A 25,664-nucleotide genomic window follows, 5' to 3' on the forward strand; every position below is an offset into this window, starting at 1 on the left:
GTCTCAGACTTACAGTTGAAGTTGGAAGTTTACATACACTTAGGTTGGAGTCATTAAAACACGTTTTTCAACCACTCCACAAATTTCTTGTTAAACTATAATTTTGGCAAGTTTCTACTTTGTGCATGACACAGGTAATTTTTCCAACAATTGTTTACAGAAAGATTATTTCACTTAATTCACTGTATCACAATTCCAGTGGGTCAGAAGTTTACACACACTAAGTTGACTGTGCCTTTAAACAGCTTGGAAAATTCCAGAAAATGATGTTATGGCTTTAGAAGCTTCTGATAGGCTAATTTAAATTTTTAGTCAATTGGAGGTGTACCGGTGAATGTATTTCAAGGCCTACCTTCAAACTCAGTGCCTCTTTGCATACTCTTTGTCATACCGCTCAGGAAGGAGACGCATTAAGTCTCCTAGAGATGAACATACTCTGGTGCGAAAAGTGCAAATCAATCCCAGAACGACAGCAAAGGACCTTGTGAAGATGCTGGAGGAAACAGGTACAAAAGCTTGACTCAGTTACACCAGCTGTGTCAAGAGAACTGGGCCAAAATTCACCCAACTTATTGTGGGAAGCTTGTGGAAGGCTACCTGAAACGTTTGACCCAAGTTAATCAACTTAAAGGCATTGCTACCAAATACTAATTGATTGTATGTAAACTTCTGACCCACTGGGAATGTGATGAAAGAAATAAAAGCTTTAAATCATTCTCTCTACTATTATTCTGACATTTCACATTCTTAAAATAAAGTGGTGATCCTAACTGACCTAAAACAGGTATTTTTTACTAGGATTAAATGTCAAGAATTGTGAAACTGAGTTTAAATGTATTTGGCTAAGGTGTATGTAAACTTCTGACTTCAACTGTAAGTGAAGTGTCTCCCTACAAGCTCATAATGTTCTTGTACAGCAGGGCATTGTGTGCTTGTTAAGACCAGGAACAGCGGTGTTATGATTCTCGCTGCTCCTTGACAAAATAACATCCACCAGGGAACAGGCAGTCAGTCACATGTTAGAAGCCATCATTGTGAACATAAACAAAAGGCTGCATGCACCTCCCACATTGGTGAGAAAATAATCTGTTGGATTTCTGTCAGGTATGACCGTCCGCTGGCTAAGGTATTGGTTTATTCACAAGGCACCGGAGTGTGTGCACGAATAGTGGCAGGTAGGGTTGTACTGCATTTGTATAGACTTTATATTTTATTTTATTTTTATAGAAACATGCTGCAATCCAGCTTTATAAATTAAAAAAAGTTATATTCACTGTCATTGTTTTCTGCTTCCAATAAATTGATGCAGATATCAAGTCATTTGCCATAGGGAAGAATTGTGAAATAGAGTCAGACCACAAAATCAGTCTGAATGTGCACTACTTCAGGTTGTTGAGAATCCAGAGTCATGTCAATGTGCTGGCCAGATCCTTGCAATGTCTGGATCCAATCAGCAATACCAGATAGGTGTTTGTTTATGGACTACGTGGTATTGTTTTTATAAAACAGACAGTATCTGCTGAACTACTGTACTTGAATATAGTCTTTTTTTTAAATTCATTTGAAAATAGTCATCTGTATTTTACATGTGACCCAGAATACTGTATTAAATAAGCGAAAAGGTGAATTCCTTTTTATGCAGGTTTTTAATTTAAGGATTTGACATGCTTGTCTGATCCACATGTAATTTAACGGTACAGTACCGGCCACTGGTTGCAGTATACAACAATAAGTTACTGTATTTTTACTGCTGAATTTCCTGTAATTTTAAGATGCACTACCAAAACCTGATTGCAGTGAAAATACAGTAAATATACAACAAGTTACTGTATTTTAAGTTTATGGTGTTTATTGCTGTAAAATGACAGTATGCTGCTGAATTTTGATTACTTGGGACTCAACTTCACATGGAATTTAAACTCCCAGCATCTTGTTTTTCAGCAACCTGACTTTTCAAAGAGCTCTATTTTAATTTCATCCAACAAATTTAAACAGCTGCAGTTTGCTAAATGGTATTGGCACTTGGATGAGAACCCGGTGCTATGATCAGATGACCTGAAAAGAGCTCTTTGGCAACGCACACCAGTAGTGGGTTTGGTATCAAAATAAGGATGCCTACGCAGAAAATAACCCCATACATACTGTAAAGGTATCTTTGATATGGCGCTATTTTGCTTCCGCTGGTCCTGGGGGACCTTGTCAAGATCAACGCATCATAAACTTGACAGAGTACCCGGATGTTTTAGCCAAAAACCTGGTTGCCTCTACCAGGAAGCTGAAACTTGGCCACAAGTGGATCTTCCAGCAAGACAACAATCCCAACCACACATCAAAATATGAATTAACCATAAAATCTACATTTTTGCAATGGTCATCTTGAATTAAACCCCATTTGAAACTCTGTGGAAAAGATTCTGTATGGAAAAATGGTCCAAGATCCCTTCCAATCTCTTCTCCAATCTCATAAAACATTTTAGAAAAAGGCTCAGTGCCATTATCTTCGGAAGGTGAGGTATTAAAAACAGAGGAGACAATGATTTTAACCCATCTTTTAGAAAAAAAATAAAAATAACTTGTTATACTAATACAATTTCTCAGAGAAAGATATGTTTAACAGAACATAATTTAAAAAAATTGAGCATATAGCTTTTTTTTGCTCATCTTTATCAAGGGTGCCAATATTTTTGGACTTGACTGTTTTTTGTAGATGAGTTTGCCTAGCAACCATCGCTCCCTCCATTTGGACTGGTATCAAGTGATCAAAAAGCCTTGTAATTTCCTGTGTAGGCCTACCGTATCAGTCACAGTTCAGAACACAGTGCCGCCTCATAGCTGCTTGGTGTCTTTTTTTTTAAATTACATATCCACCTGTGACATCAGAACAGTCTGTCACGATCTCAGAGCCAATTCTTTTTGCAATAAAAACCTCTGTCAGAGCTGTGCACAATAGGTTTCCTTGAACTACTCCCAAAGCCAGAAATCTCTGCATTGGTGTTTGAAGAGAAAATCAAATTGGCCCTGAAGCGGGGAAAGCTGTCCAATCAGCTGCCTGTGGCACACCTGGGGAGACAGGCATTCATAGACCTAGAGACACTGATTTAGTTGTCACTGGTATAGGATGTAATGAACAGCAGAGAATGTGTACTTTTGTAATAAATCAGCATTACTTACTGGTTCATTAGTGCTGGAGGGGTTACTACTCCCATTATCGTTACCTCACATTCACTTTTCAAGGTCTGTGAAGTAAGCTGAAGTGGGCAGTTTGGGTTTCTGCGTTTGCATTCATGTTATAAGTGATTTTAATTGTCTTTACTTTTAAAGAGCGAGCCCTGCTCAATGCTGTAATTACTTTGATACTTAGAGTAAACGATGGATTGCTAATGCTTAGCAAACTAATCAGCTAATTGAAATGGCAATGTACTGCCAATTAACTTAATAGTAGGGCTGTGACAATACCAGAATTGCAAAAATGGAAACACAAAGCAGGCCATAAATCTTTTGCTCCTTTAATAACCTGCTGTGTGTAGAATATTGTGTGCTATAGCTTGGGAAATAAATAAATGTGACTCTGGATGACAACATGATGTTTGTTTGAAACATTCGTGCTGTTTTCCTAAGGAAGATAAATCTGCTTCGTGTTTTGTTTCCTTGCCACGATACTAACAAGTACTGCGGTGCTGGTATCATCCCTGCCCTACTTAAATTAGAATGAATCTTTGCATTGTACTGTGTATTCTAAGAACTCTGAATAAATGGGCAATGATCAAGTTTGCCTGACGACACAACCATTGTAGGCGTGATTACCAACAACGACGACACTGGAGGTGAGGGCCCTGGCTGAGTGGTGCCAGGAAAATAACCTCTCCTTCAACATCACAAAACAATGGAGCTGTTCATGGATTTCAGGAGACAGCAGAGAGAGCATGCCCCCATTCACATCTACGGGGCCGCAGTAGAGTTTGTGAAAAGCTTCAAGTTCCTCAGGGTGCACATCACTGACAACCTGAATGGTCCATCCATATAGACAGTGGGTTGAAGAAGGCACGGCAAAACCTTCTGAAGACCCCTGCTTGACCCCTAACACCCTCACAAAAGTCTACAGATGCACCATTTGAGAGTATCCTATATATTTATATTTCGGACTCTGACATTGCTCATTCTGATTTCTTACAGTGGATTCGGGAAGTATTCAGACCCCTTGACTTTTTCCACATTTTGTTACTTTACAGCCTTATTCTAAAATTTATTAAATTTGTTTTCCCCTTTTATCAATTTACACACAATACCCCTCAACTAACCAGAGCCCCCGCACATTGACTCTGACCCAGTACCCCCCCCCTCCCTGTATAGTCTCGCTATTGTTATTTTACTGCTGCTCTTTAATTACTTGTTACTTTTACTTCTTATCTGTACATTTTTTTTTAACTGCATCGACTAATAACATTTGATTTGGTAATGACAAAGCGTAAACAAGTTTAGACATTTTTGCAACAAAAAAAAGGAAACAATTTGTATAAGTATTCAGACCCTTTACTCAGTACTTTGCTGCCAAAGGTGCTTCAACAATCACAGCATCGAGTCTTCTTGGGTATGACGCTACAGGCTTGGCACACCTGTATTTGGAGAGTTTCTCCCTTCTCTGCAGAACCTCTCAATCTCTGTCAGGTGGGATGTGGAGCGTTGCTGCACAGCTATTTTTTTTTAGGTATCTCCAGAGATGTCAGGTTCAAGTCCGGGCTCTGGCTGGGCCACTCAAGGACATTCAGAGACTTGTCCCCAAGCCACTCCTGCGTTGTCTTGGCTGTTGTCCTGTTAGAAGGTTAACCTTCGCCACTGTCTGAGGTTTTCATCAAGGATCTCTATTTTGCTCCGTAAATTATTATTTTTCTCTCGATCCTGACTAGTCTCCCAGTCCCTGCCGCTGAAAAACATACCCACAGCATGATGCTGCCACCACCATGTTTCACCGTAGGGAAAGTGTCCGGTTTCCATCAGACGTGACACTTGGCATTCAGGCCAAAGAGTTAAATCTTGGTTTCATCAGACCAGAGCATCTTGTTTTCTCATGGTCAGAGTCCTTTAGGTGACTTTTGGCAAACTCCAAGCAGGCTGTCATTTGCCTTTTCATTAAGGAGTGGCTTCCGTCTGTCCACTCTATCATAAAGGCCTAATTATTGGAGTGCTGCAGAGATGGTTGTCCTTCTGGAAGGTTCTCCCATCTCTGGAGCTCTGTCAGTGACCATTGGGTTCTTGGTCACCTCCCTGTTCTTGGGAACCTTCAATACTGCAGAAATGTTTTGGTACCCTTCCCCAGATCTGTGCCTCGACACAATTCTGTCTCAGAGCTCTACAGACAATTCCGTTGACCTCATGGCTTGGTTTTTGCTCTGACATGCACTGTCAACTGTGGACCTTTTATATAGACAGGTGTGTGCCTTTCCAAATCATGTCCAATGAATTGCATTTACCAAAGGTGAAACATCTCAAGGATGATCAATGGAAACAGGATGTGCCTGAGCTCAATTTTGAGTCTCATAGCAAAGGGTCTGAATGCTTATGGAAATAAGGTATTTCTGTTTTATTTTTTATATATTTGCAAATATGTTTTAAAAAAACGTTTTGCTTTGTCATTATGGGAAAGGGTGTTTGTAGATTGAGGATTTTTTTATTTAATACATTTTAGAATAAGGCTTTAACAAAAAAACGTAACAAAATATGGAAAATGTGAAGGGGTCTGAATACTTTCCAATGCACTGTCCATTCTTTTGTTGTGGTGTTTTGTATTGTTCGGTATACTGCACTGTTGGAGCTAGAAAAATGAGCATTTCGACGCAACTGCGATTTAACATCTGCAAATGTGTACGCGACCAATAACATTTGATTTTAATCTAGCAGTGTATCTAGCACAGATGTTGTTTACATTTCAATGATGAATTACCCTCAGCAGGGTGCCATCCCACAAGGTACAAGCCTGTTGAATCAATCTTGTTTACATGTCATTTGAAACGACAAAAAAATAAATGTGATGCTGAATGAATGTGGAAAACTGATTTTATATTTGTAAAAAGTCATCAACAGCCCAGACCCCCCCCCCCCCCCAACTTTAAACCTAAATCCAATGTTTCAAATGGTTGTTGATTTCACATTTGAAATCATGTTAGTTGACAACTCAATCTATGTAAATCAAAACTAGACATTGAACTGATGTCTTTGCCCAGTGGGATTAAAGTTTGATCATAATTAATTAGATTTCTATGTGGTCCACTATTTACAGAAAATTGATTAATTAATCTATGAGCATTAAATTAACATGAAACCATTTACATAGATAAAGCTCTAAGTTTTCTGATTTGACATTGCATTTTACAGGTAACCACTCAGTATAGGTAACCCCTCTTAGCCCGTATACTTAATTCTCATCTCCATGTCTGTCTCTATTTCTGGTAGCTGATTGGGGGGTTCATCCTAGCCATCGGTATCTATGCGGAGGTCGAGCGGCAGCGCTACAAAACCCTGGAGGGGGTGTTCCTGGCCCCCGCGATCATCCTGATCGTCCTGGGGGTGGTGATGTTCATTGTCTCCTTCATCGGCGTGTTGGCCTCCCTCAGGGACAACCTGATGCTCCTCAAAGTGGTGAGTACTAGGCCGGGGTGGCAGGGTAGCCTAGTAGTTAGAGCGTTGGACTAGTAACCGGAAGGTTGTAAGTTCAAACCCCCAAGCTGACAATGTACAAATCTGTCGTTCTGCCCCTGAACAGGCAGTTAACCCACCCGTCATTGAAAATAAAAATTTGTTCTTAACTGACTTGCCTGGTTAAATTAAGGTAAAACATTTTTTTTAAATACAACACTGGCTTGAGGTTCACCACTCACCAGACCTGGGTCAAATGCATATCTCAAATATTTTAATGTATTTAATGTGCACTTGATTTACCTTGGGCTTTACCGTTTTGGGACTAAATCATTGGTACCATTGTACCACTAAATTCTAGGACATGGACTGTGTATAGTCCTTGAAACATATTTCTCGATTATAATTTCAGGTCTTCAGTGCTAAGGCCATGAGACAATGTAGCTCATGTCAGTATGCAAAGTATGAGTGCTAAACCATAAATGTTACCTGAAATATATATTTGTATTTTATTTCACCTTTATTTAACCAGGTAGGCAAGTTGAGAACAAGTTCTCATTTACAATTGCGACCTGGCCAAGATAAAGCAAAGCAGTTCGACACATACAACAACAGAGTTACACATGGAGTAAAACAAACATACAGTCAATAATACAGTAGAAAAATAAGTCTGTATACAATGTGAGCAAATAAGGTGAGATAAGGGAGGTAAAGGCAAAAAAAGGCCATGGTGGAGAAGTAAATGCAATATAGCAAGTAAAACACTGGAATCGTAGATTTGCAGTGGAAGAATGTTTAAAGTAGAGAGAAATAATGGAGTGCAAAGGAGCAAAATAAATAAATACAGTAGGGGAGAGGTAGTTGTTTGGGCTAAATTACAGATGGGCTATGTACAGGTGCAGTAATCTGTGAGCTGCTCTGACAGCTGGTGCTTAAAGCTAGTGAGGGAGATAAGTGTTTCCAGTTTCAGAGATTTTGTAGTTCGTTCCAGTCATTGGCAGCAGACAACTGGAAGGAGAGGCGGCCAAAGGAATAATTGGTTTTGGGGGTGACCAGAGAGATAGACCTGCTGGAGCGCGTGCTACAGGTGGGTGCTGCTATGGTGACCAGCGAGCTGAGATAAGGGGGGACTTAGCAGGGTCTTATAGATGACCTGGAGCCAGTGGGTTTGGCGACGAGTGTGAAGCGAGGGCTAGCCAACGAGAGCATATAGGTCGCAGAGGTGGGTAGTATATGGGGCTTTGGTGACAAAACGGATGGCACTGGGATAGACTGCATCCAATTGATTGAGTAGGGTATTGGAGGCTATTTTGTAAATTACATCGCCGAAGTCGAGGATCGGTAGGATGGTCAGTTTTACAAGGGTATGTTCGGCAGCATGAGTGAAGGATGCTTTGTTGCGAAATAGGAAGCCAATTCTAGATTTAACTTTGGATTGGAGATGTTTGATGTGAGTCTGGAAGGAGAGTTTAGTCTAACCAGACACCTAGGTATTTGTAGTTGTCCACATATTCTAAGTCAGAACCGTCCAGAGTAGTGATGTTGTACGGGCGGGCAGGTGCAGGCAGCGATCGGTTGAAGAGCATGCATTTAGTTTTACTTGTATTTAAGAGCAATTGGAGGCCACGGAAGGAGAGTTGTATGGCATTGAAGCTCGTCTGGAGGGTTGTTAACAGTGTCCAAAGAAGGGCCAGAAGTATACAGAATGGTGTCGTCTGCGTAGAGGTGGATCAGAGACTCACCAGCAGCAAGAGTGACATCATTGATGTATATAGAGAAGTGAGACGGTCCAAGAATTGAACCCTGAGGCACCCCCATAGAGACTGCCAGAGGCCTGGACAACAGGCCCTCCGATTTGACACACTGAACTCTATCAGAGAAGTAGTTGGTGAACCAGGCGAGACAATCATTTGAGAAACGAAGGCTATCGAGTCTGCCGATGAGGATGTGGTGATTGACAGAGTCGAAACCCTTGACCAGATCAATGAATACGGTTGCACAGTATTGTTTCTTATCGATGGCGGTTAAGATATCGCTTAGGACCTTGAGCGTGGCTGAGGTGCACCCATGACCAGCTCTGAAACCAGATTGCATAGCGGAGAAGGTATGGTGGGATTCGAAATGGTCGGTAATCTGTTTGTTGACAAGGCTTTCGAAGACCTTAGAAAGGCAGGGTAGGATAGATATAGGTCTGTAGCAGTTTGGGCCATGAGTGTCCCCCCCCCCCCCCTTTTGAAGAGGGGGATGACTGCAGCTGCTTTCCAATCTTTGGGAATCTCAGATGACATGAAAGAGAGGTTAAACAGGCTAGTAATAGGGGTTGCAACAATTTTGGCAGATAAGTTTAGAAAGAAAGGGTCCAGATTGTCTAGCCCGGCTGATTTTTAGGGGTCCAGATTTAGCAGCTCTTTCAGAACATCAGGAGAAGGAGAAATGGGGAATGCTTGGGCGAGTTGCTGTGGGGGGGTGCAGTGCTGTTGACCCGGTTAGGGGTAGCCAGGTGGAAAGCATGGCCAGCCGTAGAAAAATGCTTATTAAAATTCTCAATTATAGTGGATTTATCGGTGGTGACAGTGTTTCCTATCCTCAGTGCAGTGGGCAGCTGGGAGGAGGTGTTCTTTATTCTACATGGACTTTACAGTGTCCCAGGACTTTTTAGAATTTGTGTTGCAGGAAGCAAATTTCTGCTTGAAAAAGCTAGCCTTTGGCTTTTCTAACTGCCTGTGTATATTGGTTTCTAGCTTCCCTGGACAGTTGCATATCACGGGGGCTGTTTGATGATAATGCAGAACGCCATAGGATGTTTTTGTGTTGGTTAAGGGCAGTCAGGTCTGGAGAGAACCATATATGTTCCTGGTTCTAAATTTCTTGAATGGGGCATGCTTATTTAAGATGGTGAGGAAGGCATTTAAAAATAAAAAAAACAGGCATGCTCTACTGATGGGATGAGGTCAATATCCTTCCAATATCCTTTTTAGCATAGCATCAGTTGGTTGGGTTTCAGTTTGATTTGTCTGCAAGGTCCAACAGGGTAATTTAAGACTCATTAGTAATTGTAAGTCCACTAGCTACATAAGTTTCATTGATGTATTAATTTGGCACAGTTTAGCCACCCGCATTGACAGCATTTGAAATATATAATCAGACTTTAGCAGGCCCTCATCCATTTTAGATATGACACATTGCTCTGATGAATTAATGACTGGAATAATATTAATCACATTTTGAGATGTTTGCATCTACTTTTACGTAGATGTATTGGCTTGAGTTTGATTCCTTCTGAACGAATTAGAGATTTTTGTCTTCTAAAAGCAATAACATTTTTTTGCCTAAACAAATTCTGCTATTTTATTTCACTTAGGAATACGTTTTTTTTTTTTAAATTGAAATTTATTTTACCCCCTTTTTCTCCCCAATTTCGTCGTATCCAATTATTAGTAGTTACTATCTTGTCTCATCGCTACAACTCCCATACGGGCTCGGGAGAGACGAAGGTCGAAAGTCATGCGACCTCCGAAACACAACCCACAACCCAGCTTCTTAACACAGCGCGCATCCAACCCGGAAGCCAGCCGCACCAATGTGTCGGAGGAAACACTGTGCACCTGGCAACCTTGGTTAGCGTGCACTGCGTCCGGCCTGACCACAGGAGTCGCTGGTGCGCGATGAGATAAGGATATCACTACCGGCCAAACCCTCCCTAACCCGGGCGACGCTAGGCCAATTGTGCATCGCCCCATGGACCTCCCAGTCGTGGCCGGCTGCGACAGAGCCTGGGCACGAACCCAGAGTCTCTGGTGGCACAGCTAGCGCTGCGATGCAGTGCCCTAGACCACTGGGGAATGTTTTTTTTTAATGGTACTGTGTGCAGAAACCACAATACAGGCAGTTTTTTAAATGGCGCCTGATATTCAAAGACATTAGGCATACAATTGGCAACATCTTAGAACAGTGCCCCTTCAATTTCATCATGCAATGATCAATATGTTTGTTTTTTGTGTATAAGGGCACCACAAGTGTCCCCTATTCATTATCAACATTTTTTTTTTTTTTGCCTTAGCTGAGCTGCTATCAAAATGGCAAAGAGCAGCAGCATTTAAGATGCTACAGCAAACCGGTGGTTTTGTGGTTCACAAGCTATGATCAAAGGAAAGCTAACCAGACAGATCCATTAAATGTTTTTATAAATAAAACAATTCTGTGTAATAACCTTGTAAATGTGATTTTGTTTTTCAGTTTCTCTACACCCTGACAGTCTGTCTCATTCTGGAGCTCCTCGGTGGCATCCTGGCTCTGGTCTTCAGGCATCAGGTAGCGTAAACCTATTACTTAGCCATTATTAAACTCATAATCATTGAGAGAAAGCCAATCTTTATATACACAAAAGGGACTCATGCCACCTCTTATTGGATACATTTACCTTGGCTTGTGCAAGTAGAAAGCTAACAAGTTTATGAAACAGTGTACGTTACAATAAGTCAACATAGTGGGACAAAATCAATTGTGTTATCAGGCAAGGATATTAACTGCTCTTTTCACCATTCTCTGGGTATTTCAGATTGACCCTTGTGGTTTCCATATAGGAATTTTCCAATGTCTTGTGTCTGATATTCCATTCCCGTTATGTTTGGCCGGATAAAATTGACAAACTTGCAAAGAGGGAAAGATGTAGGAGGACTATTCATACCAAACTTTAAATTGTATTTCCAGTGTTAGCAGTTGTTATGCTTTAACACAGACCCCAAAGCAAATCAGGAGGAGGAAAATAGGTTTATTCGAAGAGGATAAATCATAGATGTTATGCTGAGGGGTAGATGGTTGTTCCTTCCCTGTCCTCAGTGATCCTCTCCTCCAGTGAACAAAGGGACAGGATGTAGTTTATAACACAGCCCTAGCTTGTGGTTGGCCAATTAGAAGTCCTTGCAATAAAACTGGGCAAATGGCCAAATAACAAGTATCTTATTTCAGGCTCACTGTATAGACAAATTCCTCCCATGTCTCTGACCCATTGCTCATCAGTCCCCTATTACAGAAAAAACACTTTCCATTGATCGTTAGTATTTTATTGACTTCTCGTCCTCTGTCTCTCATACTCTGTCTCTGCGTTGTGTATTTATCTTCAAAGTATTCTTATACTCCCCCCTAGACCATTTAAAAATAAATATATATATATACTTAAAATGTATTTTTAGAAAAATTGAAAAAATAGACTGTATAAAAAACATTAACAGTAAGCATAAAATCATTCACACTAAACATCATGCATTTCATAAAACACAAAGAGCATATTGTACTTGCTGTTACAATAATAAATAGATTTCAAACAAAGTTATAGAAAATAAATCATAACAGGCGTAATGATGATGTCCCTTATGATTCCTACCACATCCTGTATTAGGAGGAAACTCACAAAAAAATATAATTGTCTACAAGACAATATTCATTCATCCTATTGGCAAGGTAATCATTCACCAAGTCATTTAAGTGACCAGCTCTTCCACACTGGTATCAGTCCCACATAGATAATTTTGTCAGAACATCATTTATAATAGTTATGTTCTGACAGTCTGCAGGTAATGAGGAATTCTTCTTCCGTTGCACTTCACTAGTGAGCTTGTATTGTTTCAGGTACAGTCCATGGTTCAAGGGATATTGCTGCAGCTTCAGACAATAGGTTCTCATAACCTGTAAATGAAGGAAACAAAAAAGTGAAAGTAACATGTCCTGGTTTCAAGAGAAATTTATATTTCACATAGATTTCCCTAAGTAAGCATGTCCCAATATAAAAAAAATGATATAATTATTATTTTATTATTATATTATATATATATGATGTGATGTAATCAAGCTGTAGATGTCTGAAGGGTCCTGGTGGGGCAGGTGCTTGTCGTGCCTGTACTTTCACTCGTCCCTTGGTGTTGTGTCCCATACAAATATTGCAATTCGCCATAACAGCCTCAGCCTCTTTCTGCACACCATGATTCCACCATTTGCTCACAAAACCATAAACTATCTTGTCCACACCAATGTGTCTCCAAAGAGTGGATCTGTCACCAAGTAGGGTAAGAGTGCATTTGGCGCTGCACATCTCAGGTTGTATTTCCACACACCTTCTTGATTGAGTTTGCATCCTGCAGCCATCCTTTCCCACACTTCATCTATATATATATATATATATATAATTTTTTTGTTTTTTTAATTTCAGGAAAATGTTGGACATTTCACCTAGATATCCCTAATATGACAACTGTGGTGTACAACACAGAAGCTTATCAGGTTCTGATCATCTTACTATGCTTCTTTACCTGAGATTGGCCCCCGATGGCTAATCAATTAGTTCTTCATTCTCCAGGATCCTCTGTCATCAAAATGGACAACCTTGCAAATGAGTGACATGTATCCATCCTGATTTTCTCCTTGGACTTTTACTGCTGTTATGAGCAAAACTTGATAAGGGCCTTTCCATTTTGGCCCTAATGTCTGTTACATCTTTTTTTACCATCACCCACTGTCCTGGTACTACGTCATGTCCCCCCTCGGGACTTATTCCCCACGCCTCTTTTACTTGTCTTTCTGCTTTCCCTACTGCATTAGAGAGTTGTATGCAATAGTTAAGCATTGTGTCACTCATAAAGTGAACGTCTGCTTTTCTCAACTCTAACGTGCCTGGTAGTGACATGGGTCGACCTGTGACGACCTCAAACAGACTCAACAGACTCAACCCTGTGGTTTTATTATGTGTTGCTCGTATACTACATAATACCGTAGGCAATGCATCTGGCCATGCTATCCCTTCTTGATGCTTTGAAATTCTCTTTCCAAACTCGATTTGTGTGTTCTACCTGCCTACTCGATTGAGAATGAGACTGGCAACTACACTGCCCTTATATGTTCAGAAGACGAGCTACCTCCTGACACACTTTTCCTGTGAAATGAGTGCCTTGGTCGAAATCTAATTGTTCCGGAAATCCCCATCTGTGAATGATTTCTCAAATCAGAATTTTAACTGTGTTGTGCGGTTCCTTTCTTAGTAGGGTAGGCTTCAACCCATCTTGAGAAACGACCAGCATATCTTCATGTCCTTTACATTTTGGCATTGTGATGTAATCAAGCTGTAGATGTCTGAAGGGTCCTGGTGGGGCAGGTGCTTGTCGTGCCTGTACTTTCACTCGTCCCTTGGTGTTGTGTCCCATACAAATATTGCAATTCGCCATAATAGCCTCAGCCTCTTTCTGCACACCATGATTCCACCATTTGCTCACAAAACCATAAACTATCTTGTCCACACCAATGTGTCTCCAAAGAGTGGATCTGTCACCAAGTAGGGTAAGAGTGCATTTGGCGCTGCACATCTCAGGTTGTATTTCCACACACCTTCTTGATTGAGTTTGCATCCTGCAGCCATCCTTTCCCACACTTCATCTTTTGGTGCACTGCCTTGCATATCTCTAATGTGTTGCAATGTATCCAAGGTGTATCTCCTGATCATTTTAGGAGACAGAGGTGTTCTCTTGGCAGCCGCTTTAGCAGCTCTGTCAGCAAAATCATTACCTTTACTCTCATCTGTAAAGATTTTTCCATGTGCTTTAATATTCAAATGTACAACTTGTCCAGGTAACTGGAGAGCATTCAGTAGAGCCATCACCTCTAGTCCATTCTTTACAGGAGCTCCCAGTGATGTCATGAATCCTCTGTTTTTCCATTTCTTTTTTCAAAATCATGGGTAACTCAAAGCATACCTTGTGTGTGTTAGTTGTTTTTCCTTCAGCCTGTTTACACACTTCTGTCAAAGCCACCAATTCCACCAGCTGTGCTAATATTCCTGCAGGTAACGTGCCTGTCACTTTCACATTGTCCATTGTAGTAACTGCCCAGCCTGCATTCCTCACACCCCCCTCCACAATGCTTGAACTGTCTGTGTATAAGAAAAACTCAGGGTTTTCCAACAGATGACTCTGAATAAACCCATCAAAGAGCTGATCCAAAACTAACTCACAACAGTTGTTCAAGTAATGTGGTATCTGGAGGAAGCATCAGAGTAGCTGGATTACATATTGTGCCACGTTGTATGATGCTGTTAGCAGCCTCCACTACTTTAGTAGCGGCCATGGCTTCTTTGCTAGCACCAGCATTGTCTTTGGGGACCCTGCTTCTCCTGGCCATTCCTCATAAGAACACGTTTTCTTTTCCGACATTCTCGTTGCCAGTTACCAGAACATGTATGGCTCTGCATCCATCAGCCACATTTTGCTCTTTGCCACCCACAGCTCTATAAACCTTTTTCTTCAAGGACACAATGTTCACGGTTGTTCAAAACAAAAGCTAATAACTGTAACCCATCATAAGGATGTAGATTGTGGAGTTTCTTATAATGCTTCAAATGGTCCCATGTGTTCCCATACCCATACCCACTTCTCGTGGATGTTTCAAAATGTTTGACCATTCATCCAACTGTTTTGGAGATGCTGATTTGTGTGTGATTACTGTCACTAGAGGTTTGTCTTTACTACCTTTTACAGCCTGTGTTCTGGTTGGACTAAGACATCGTTCGTCACTGCTGTCAGTATCTGTTGACTCATAGCTAGGCAGTGCTGACTAGATGCTTGAAACCTGATCTGCCTTGTGCAATTCAGAGTGGGGGTAGATTGAGGGAACAAAGGGGTCCACTTGTTAGAGCCATGTCTGTTTTTACGACCCTTGCCTGTAATTGTTGAATTTCTTCCAAGGTTTTGATCTGTTCACCAAGAGCTTTCAAACTGTCTTTATCGCCAATGTCCTGTCATGATTCTCCAGAAAGAATGTCTCATCCCGTTTCCTTACTTCGACTAATACAGTTAAAGACCATCGTGTCTTTGTCAAGGAATTATGCATTCTCTGTATTTTCCCCCAAGCTTTTTGTATATCTGACATATTCCATCTTTCTCATCATTGACAGAATATTTTTCTCTTGCCTACACCTCTACTTTGAAATGGTTCTTCATATCACTAGACGGTGAATTTAAAATCTCTTTCATGCTCACATCAGGAGGAGCTGTGCTCTTTTTCAGAGTGGTTTTCTCACTTAACAATGGCATTACATTAACTTCAAAAGTTGTTTTAATATATATCTCTGTTTATATATTTACTGAAAAATATGACCCCTTTCTTTTAAGGACTCAAACATCTTCTAGAACACATTGTTTCTGTAGGGCTTGGCTACCCATAAAACGTATGTTCACTTCAAAACGCTTGTTGAAAGCTTACAGTGGTACCTACTTTAAAAGTTGCGAGCTTACACTGCGGGACTTAGAGGTACCTAGCATCACGGCTTCATTGTTCCAGACCACCGCAAGGGGGAGTTAGAGCACTCATTATGCATTTGGGTCCCAAGGTTTTTATAGGACCAATCATATTGCGTTGTTCCAATGACGAGTTTGACGGGAGCCATCCGTCGCTGGTGACTTTCTTCAGCAAAGATGGCTGACAAAACATTACGGTGGAAGCAAATGTAAGTAATTATAACGTCATAACGAGTTAAGCAAAAAATGTACACTTGAGAGGAATATGTTGGTTAATGTAGACATAATGTAGACAAACGATTGCATATTTTTTTGTTATAAAGTTAATTTACGAAAATTGCCATTTAGCAAGTTAGCTGGCTAATGTTAGCTAGTCAGTCATCTAGCTCGTGTTATGACATAAGTATGAAATTGTAATTTGTGGTGTTTAATGTTTTAGGGACTCCTGAGAAAACCAGGCTGTCGTCTTGTGAAACAGTGGATGTAAAGAATCTAGCTAGCTAAAGCACTTACTGCAGATTGAACAATTGTGTAAGCTTGCCTTGCTTATATTTGTCATGCAATGCAGCTGAAGTAACATAGCTAGCTAACTATTTATTTGCTTATTGTGTAGTGGAGGATAACTATAACTGTATGCCTATGGATGTGTAGCTAGCTACAGTATGTAGCCGATCTGTGTATGGACCCTAACACTTTTGGTATGAATATTAGTTCAGAACCTATGAACCTCAGCTATCATAGTTGTTGTATTGACTTCAAGTCTGAATGGCATTAATGAAGCCTATGGATTGAGTAGAATATAATAACTTTATTGTGCAAGTCCTATATACATGTACTGTAGTTATTAACACGCATGAGATCCCCACATTGGGGAGAGGACACAGGATAGGTGTAGTATTTCAATGAGATACTTAATTTAAACCAGTGGAGAATGTGAAACACTTTATTGAAAGTTCATTATCCAGGTGTTATAAGTGCATAATACATGCATTATAAATATTATAATTGTAATACAAATACAAGTTCAATCTGTACTTCAATGCACATATGATGTGCATTATTAAAAAAAAATAGAGGATGAAAGAGGAGGTGGGGAGAGAGGTGTAGAAGACAGAAGTAAAACAGAGGAGCAGGGAAGACAGCATATGATTAATGAATTACAGTGCTACCCTAATATTCTCTTAGTTCATCACAATTACATAGTGCCTCTAGCTGTGTCTCCTAACCAGCCTTGGGCTCCCAGTCAGCCCAAAGGTTATCTTAAGAGCGGGTTAGGAGGCAATGACGGGACTGGATTCCTCTCTCACATCAAAACGTACCTGCAGACGAGAGGCCGATGCATAGAGAGAGCATGATTAAGCTTTGCTTTTTTTTCGAACACGGTCCGTCATCATAATCATCAGGAGGTGAAATGCAAAATTTACCTTGGATCATTAACTCTGGGACTACTACATCTCTCTCTGTATTTCAATGTAAAGCATCTCTTTAATAATTCTTCCTGTTGACCTGACCAAGTGACCCCTCCTCTGTGATGCTGTGCCCTCTGTGTCAGCCAGTTAAGAGGGGGGGGGGGTCCACACTAAGTGGCTACAGAGTACTTTAGGCTGAAAAACTGTGACATGAGGACAAACAATGGAAGACAATATCTTTATTAGACTTTTACATTACCAGATCAGAAATGAATATATAAATGCCACTTGAAGCTTGATGATGACTTGATCATTTGAATCAATTGTGTAGTGCTAAGGCTAAAGCTGGTGAGGTGTCAGGTTCGCCTCTGTACTTAAAGGGTGATTATTCCAACTCTCTGTGAAATGCTGCAGATCTGCCTGCAGACAAGGTAGGAACACATATCACACAGAATAGGTGGATAGAATTCGACAGGTCAAGGTAGCCTTCTTCCTCCAAACTGTGCAGCAAGTTGTAGTACAGACATGTCGCAGCACTCAAAACATCTCTCCATAAGCAGTCCACTCTAACAGAGAGAAAGAAAAGGTTTTGGGGGGTAGAACCTGATCTCTGTAGTCTTACTCAATGAATAGTGAACACTGAGGTGGGTCCGAGGTTATAGAAATGCAAGTTGTGAGTGGTTACTGGTGAGTGGTTATGTGACGCAGACACCTATCTGAGTGTACCTGAAATGTTTAAATATAGAGGGCTATGTGTCTCACCACTTGGTTATTGCAAGGCTAACCCCCAGGGAAATCATGACTTGGCAGCAACAGGGGCTTGATAGTCCAGTGAAAAATGGCTGAGTGTTAGTAAATCTGAAAATTAGCAGCTGACATCTTAAGGGTTTTTAAATAAATGCATGTAAGACAGCAATAAGTCAGGAAGAGAGAAAAATAACACAACAGTTTCATTACCTCTGGTTATGGACACTTTTTCCAGCAATAAAGCTTCCATGGCCTTCCTCGGACAGTGAACATACATCTGGCAATATCTTCATTTTCGATCCCTTGATCAGCTCGTACTCTGAAAGTCAAGAAAATAGCTTATTTTTTTTTGTAGATATGAAAACAATGACTGCGATATGACCGTTCAATCTAAAGCAGCAATGTTGTATCTTGAAAAAAAGCATTGGAATTAAAAGTGAAATGTTTAACTTATTAACTGGCTTCATTATTTATGTATTACCAGTTGATGAAGAACAACTCCAATTTCATTCATCATTGAACATTTTGTCTACGAATAAGTAAGAATAAAAAACTTTTTAACCTCTAGTGACACCCCATCCCGTGAACAGGAACGTTTTCATCTTACACTAATTAGCATAACGCAACGGACATAAATCTTCCTAGAAAATATTCCTATTCATGAAAATCACAAGTGAAATATATTGGAACACAGGTTAGCCTTTTGTTAATCACCCTGTCATCTCAGATTTTCAAAATATCCTTTACAGCCAACGCTAGACAAGCATTTGTGTAAGTTTATAATAGCCTAGCATAGCATTATGCCTTGCTAGCAGCAAGCAACCTTGTCACGGAAATCAGAAAAGCAATCAAATTAAATTGTTTACCTTTGATGAACTTCGGATGTTTTCACTCACGAGACTCCCAGGTAGATAGCCAAAGTTCATTTTTTCCCAAAATATTATTTTTGTAGGTGAAACGGCTCCGTTTGTTCTTCACGTTTGGCTGAGAAATCGCCCGGAAATTGCGGTCACCACAACGCTGAAATTTTTTCAAAATTAGCTCCATAATATCGACAGAAACATGGCAAACGTTGTTTAGAATCCATCCTCAAGGTGTTTTTCTAATATCTATTCGATAATATATCCGTCGGGACAATTCCTTTTTCTCTAGGACCGATTGGAGTAATGGCTACCTCTGCACTTTACGTGAGAAACTCTCTCGGAGCCACCATGTGACCACTTACGCAATGTGCCACCATACGGCTATTCTTCAACAGAAATGTGTAAAACTACGTCACAATGCTGTAGACACCTTGGGGAATACGTAGAAAGCGTAAACTCGTTGATGGTACATTCACAGCCATATAGGGAGTCATTGGAACGCAGCGCTTTCAAAAACTGGGGCACTTCCGGATTTGATTTTTCTCAGGCTTTCGCTTGCAACATCAGTTCTGTTATACACAGACTATCTTTACAGTTTTGGAAACGTTAGTGTTTTCTATCGAAAGCTGTCAATTATATGTATATTCTAGCATCTTTTCCTGACAAAATATCCCGTTTAAAACGGGAACGTTTTTTTTCCAAAAATGAAAATACTGCCCCCTAACACCAACAGGTTAAATAACTTCTTAGATTTGATGGAGACATTCTACGTCTTAGTACCTTATCAATGTATGCTTTGTATCAATGTGTACGAGAGACGGGAGCAGAGTATTTTTGCCGAGCAATGCAACGAAGCTGGATCATTCTGGCAATGATACGTGTACCATCTACACGCTGCAAAGACTCCCTAACTCTTTGCCATTGTACACGATGGCCCATTGCTTGGAGGCTTCCTCTGACCATTCTAAAGCCTGCATGAGGCATCCTTGCCTTAACCTCTCTGGGATATAGCGGGCAAAGGTTTTTGCCCGCCACGGTAGCGTCCCACCTCGCCAACAGCCAGTGAAAAAGCAGGGCGCCAAATTCAAAACAACAGAAATCCCATAATTAAAATTCCTCAAACATATACAAGTATTTTACACCATTTTAAAGATAAACTTGGTGTAAATCCAGCCACAGTGTCCGATTTCAAAAAGGATTTACGACGAAAGCACACCAAACGATTATGTTAGGTCAGCACCTAGCCACAGAAAAACACAGCCATTGTTCCAGCCAAAGAGAGGAGTCACAAAAAGCAGAAATGGAGATAAAATTTAATCACTAACCTTTGATGATCTTCATCAGATGACACTCATAGGACTTCATGTTACACAACACATGTATGTTTTGTTCGATAAAGTTGATATTTATATCCAAAAATCTCAGTTTACATTGGTGTGTTATGTTCAGTAGTTCCAAAACATCTGGTGATTTTGCAGAGAGCCACATCAATTTACAGAAATACTCCTAATAAACATTGCTAAAATATACAAGTGTTATGCATGGAATTTTAGATCCACTTCTCCTTAATGCAACCGCTGTGTCACATTTCAAAAAAACTTTACGGAAAAAGCAAACCATGCAATAATCTGAGTATGGCGCTCAGACACAAAAACAAGCCATGCAGAGACCCGCCATGTTGTGGAGTCAACAGAAGTCAGAAATAGCATTATAAATATTCACTTACCTTTGATAATCTTCATCAGAATGCACTCCCAGGAATCCCAGTTCCACAATAAATGTTTGTTTGATAAAGTCCATCATATATGTCCAAATACCTCCTTTTTGTTTGCGCGTTTAGTACACAAATCCAAACTCAGGAGGCGCCGGCAAGTCCAGGCGAAAATTCAGACGAAAAGCCATATTACAGTTTGTAGAAACATGTCAAACGAAGTATCGAATCAATCTTTAGGATGTTTTTATCATATCTTCAATGTTTCAACCTTGAGAATTCCTTTGTCTGTAGAAATGCAATGGAACGCAGCTAACTCTCACGGGAGCGCGAGAGACAGCTCATGGCACTCTGCCAGACACCTGACTCAATCAGCTCTCATTCCCACCTCGTTCACAGTAGAAGCCTCAAACAAGGTTCTAAAGACTGTTGACATCTAGTGGAAGCCTTAGGAAGTGCAATATGACCCCATAGAAACGGGTATATTCAATAGGCAATGACTTGAAAAACTACAAACCTCAGATTTCCCACTTCCTGGTTGGATTTTTTCTCAGGTTTTTGCCTGCCATATGAGTTCTGTTATACTCAGAAATAATTCAAACAGTTTTAGAAACTTCAGAGTTTTCTATCCAAATCTACTAATTATATGTATATTCTAGCTTTTAGGCCTGAGTAGCAGGCAGTTTACTCTGGGCACCTTTTTATTCAAGCTACTCAATACTGCCCCCCCCAGTTCCAAAGAAGTTAATGGCCCTGACATTCTGGCCTAACCCTTCATCTGACATATCAGAATAGCATTCCCTGACAGACCATATTATGTTCTTTCATTCTTCTGTAAAAAAGCTAACTGTTACACTGTCATGAAATATGAATATATATTGACTATGAAACAAATAGGACATGGCCTGCTTAACCTGTTGCGACGACCAAACCCGGATCCGGGATTCTATTTATAGACCTAAGCTCATTACCATAACGCAACGTTAACTATTCATGAAAATCGCAAATGAAATGAAATAAATATGCTATCTCTCAAGCTTAGCCTTTTGTTAACAACACTGTCATCTCAGATTTTCAAAATATGCTTTTCAACCATAGGAAAACAATCATTTGTGTAACAGTAGCTAGCTAGCGTAGCATTTAGCGTTAGCATTAGCGTTAGCATTTAGCAGGCAACTATCACAAAAACAAGTAAAGCCTTCAAATAAAATAACTTATCTTTGAAGAACTTCTGATGTTTTCAATGAGGAGACTCAGTTAGATAGCAGATGCTCAGTTTTTCCAAAAAGATTCTTTGTGTATTAGAAATAGCTCCGTTTTGTACATCACATTTGGCTACCAAAAAAAAAAAAAAAAAAAAAAAAAAAAAAAACGAAAATTCAGCCTTCAAAACGCGAACTTTTTTCCAAATTAACTCCATAATATCGACTGAAACATGGCAAACGTGGTTTAGAATCAATCCTCAAGGTGTTTTTCCACATATCTCTTCGATGATATATCCTTTGTGGAAGCCTGGTTTCTCCTTGCTCTCAAATGGAAAAATAATTGCACCTGGCTTTGCGCTCCAATTTCGACGCAGGGACACCAGGGGGACACTTGGAAAATGTAGTCTCTTATGGTCAATCTTCCAATGATATGCCTACAAATACGTCACAATGCTGCAAACACCTTGGGGAAACGACAGAAAGTGTAGGCTCATTCCTTGCGCAATCACAGCCATATAAGGAGACAATGGAAAACAGAGCTTCAGAGATTCTGCTCATTTCCTGGTTGACGTATCATCTTGGTTTCGCCTGTAGAATGAGTTCTGGAGCACTTACAGACAATATCTTTGCAGATTCTGAAACTTCAGAGTGTTTTCTTTCCAAAACATAATATGCATAGTCAAGCATCTTTTCGTGACAAAATATTGCGCTTAAAACGGGAACGTTTTTTATCCAAAAATGAAATAGCGCCCCTAGAGATCCAAGAGGTTAAGAGTTGCCATGAAAGAAAGTTAGATGAATTCCCCTGGAAATGGCAAGAACAGGCGTTCATAGCTAAATGCTTTTGGTTAGCTTGAGAATAATAATTGCATGATTTATCATTCTACTGGATGGATGGATGGTAGAATGTTATGAACTAACACTGAATTGTAGGAGGTAACTACTACCTATGTAGAAGTTGGACGGAAGAACGGCCAGTGCTGCTTACCTGAGATGCCATCATCACGCAGTCCTTCGTAGGTGTCCGCTATGACTTCCTTTGTGTCAGAAAAAAAGGCTGAACGGTATTGGTTGTAGCCAAACTGACACTCAAAAAAATGGCCGAAATGGAGGGTGGTTGAATGCGAGTTTTGTTTTCAAATAAATTTTTTGTTCTCAAAATATTTTTGAGGAATAAAATGCATAAAGTTTTGTGCTCCATTACAAAATATTTGATTGCAAAAAATGTTTTTGCTTTCAGAACAATTTTATTTTGGATTGAAAATAAAGTTTTGCTCTCGACAAAAATACAAAATAAATGTACCTCCATAGCATATAACAATTTGTCTGTGAATAACCACACCTTCATACAAACTTGCTATGCAGAATTCTTGACTCGCAACCGAAACCTCCCATATCCTGCCAGCACGCTCACAATCGAGCCACTCAGGCGGAGAATGGTGCGTGGAAGATGGGAGTAACAACAATTTGTTTCAAGTTGGGGAGGGGGGCTAATAGCTGAACAATAGACTTCAACTTTTACTAAAGAATAGTCTAATAGCCGAGCTAGGTGTGGAGAAAAAAAAAAAACTATCACAGACCAGATTTGCCCTAACGACCAAGGGGTAGTTACAACACTGATTATGCTTGTGTCTCTAACTGACAATGAATGGGCAATATAAACCAAATAATGAACTGATAATTGTGTACGACTTCAAATGAAACAAGCAGAGAGCAGGTTTCGAACACTCAACCTTCTTGCCCGTAGTCCAGCACGCTATTGACTGTGCACCAAAAGCCTGCTCAAGCCGCAGAGTCGATTGAGTAGCAAGCTACCGCGAGGACGCACTCTATGTAATAAAGTAATGACTTTTCAAAAAAGTTACCTTACACGTTATGTTTGCTGACAATTTGTTATCTACGGTGTCCTTACGAACCACATAGCTAACATACCGGTACATACTGCTGTAATGATATGCTATGTACCTAACGTTAGTAGTTATACATCAAACTTGCCAGTATATTTACTATAGGTTAACTACCCAACGTTTATTGACTTGATTATTCCCGTCATTCTTAGCTTAGGTAAATGGTATAGTTGTGCGTTCTCAATGGACATTCGGGTGCTTTCATAAATTCTTTCTGGCTATCTACTCCGATTTCAGAGCACTCTCGTCTGAGTGTGCCAGAGTGCAGAATAACTGAGGAATTTACGAATGCTCAACGCCCATTGAATATGGCCGGTGTCAGTAAACGTCTGCAAAAAAGCGTAATTAAATTTGTTTCCAGCAGCACAGTTAGTCACCAACGCTCTGGTTAACATGAAAACTGCCTAACCAGCTCTGCTAGGGCGAGTAAAATGGTCAGAGTGGTCTCATTTGTGTCTGGAAGTAGCTAGCCAACGTTAGCTTGGGTGATTGACTGCCGTTGTAAGGCCAGAACGCTGTATCTCCCTCATTTTCCAGAGTAAAAGCCTGAAACAATGCCTAAAGACTGGCCACGTGTAAAGGAAGCCATAGAGACCGTGAACTGAGTCCTAAGTCTTTGTTTTTCCATCAAGCCTATCCACCATACAGTCTTTCAAAGTAATAGTACTTCCTGGTTGGATTTTCCTCAGGTTTTTGCCCGCCATATCAGTTCTGTTATCCTCAGACATTATTTTAACAATTTTGGAAACTTTAGAGTGTTTTCTATCCAAATCTACTAATTATATGCATATCCTATCTTCTGGGCCTGACAAGCAGGTAGTTTAATTTGGGCACGCTTTTCATCCAAAATTCGGAATGCTGCCCCCTACCCTAGTGAAGTGAATCAATTTGTTAGGTTAGTGCAGGGATTTTCAAACTTTTCTTGCCCAGGGACCCCTCCCAGGCAAACCAGCGACTCGGGGACCTTCCATCATATGTTAGCAAGAAAAATGCCATTTTGAAATCGTAACGTAACTAATCCGCCTAAGGTCCAATACAGATATGTTTCAAGTCTGAACATGATCCTGTCAAAGAGGTTACATGGCAATTTGTGTCTTGAGGAATTGCTTATGCCAGGATTTAGGACAATAAAGTAGTTTTTATTGACAGGAGCAATATAGGGAGAGTTCAAGTGTTGGTGCATTGAATTCCTTATTAAATGTATGAACAAAAATGTACTCAATTGTTTTAAAGCTGCCGACACTATCAATCCCACAGTCTTAATATATTTCACCCTCTTTTTCTTTTCCACCACCATAGACTGTGGACCTCTTAAACAAAAACATTCGTAAAGGAATAGTGAATTACTATGATGATCTGGATTTCAAAAACATCATGGACTTTGTTCAAAGAAAGGTAAGATTTCAGTTTGAATTTTTTTTATGGATATTCTTTTTAGGTTTTGTGTCTGCGATTCTTTGTTTTTCATTGCCGTTGAACAAATGTAATTTGTGATTATTCACTTTGACATAATGGGAGGGGTTATGTCACAAAGGGAAAAGTGGTTTGTTGTAATTAGACGGTTCCTACCGGGTGGGGGAGAGATGGATGCTGTCAATGCAGCATTGGAGTTCTCATTCTCACCCCTAACCTTGACAAAATCTGTTACAGAGAACCCATTTTCTCCAGCAATCCTGCTTTTCCATAAGTTGTTACACAGGAGGACTACTGATGATAGTCGCCCATGGGCATACACTACCCGTAGGTAGACTTTGTTAAATACACTAGTTAGAACTGGGCGGACCACCCACTGTATTTTTGGTTAGTTAGTTAGCTGTTTTTAAAGTAGGCTAGTCTAGCTTAGGGGTGTTTTTGTATACTTATTGTTTCTTTCCTTGGGTCCAGCTCAGCCCCTTTTCCTGCTCCCCTCATTAC

At 40.2% G+C, this 25,664-nt stretch overlaps 1 protein-coding gene across 1 annotated transcript in view; it reads left to right on the plus strand.

The window, feature by feature from the left end:
* LOC139381487 (tetraspanin 15) overlaps nt 1-25,664 on the plus strand; it is a 46,574-nt gene that overhangs the window by 7,399 nt on the left and 13,511 nt on the right. The window contains exons 2-4 of the mRNA XM_071125075.1: nt 6,448-6,633; nt 10,867-10,941; nt 25,050-25,145. Of these exons, the coding sequence (XP_070981176.1) occupies nt 6,448-6,633; nt 10,867-10,941; nt 25,050-25,145 (357 nt within the window). The remainder of the gene's footprint in view (nt 1-6,447; nt 6,634-10,866; nt 10,942-25,049; nt 25,146-25,664) is intronic.

The sequence above is a fragment of the Oncorhynchus clarkii genome, chromosome 23 (genome assembly GCF_045791955.1).
Source record: "Oncorhynchus clarkii lewisi isolate Uvic-CL-2024 chromosome 23, UVic_Ocla_1.0, whole genome shotgun sequence".
Taxonomy (NCBI): Eukaryota; Metazoa; Chordata; class Actinopteri; order Salmoniformes; family Salmonidae; genus Oncorhynchus; species Oncorhynchus clarkii.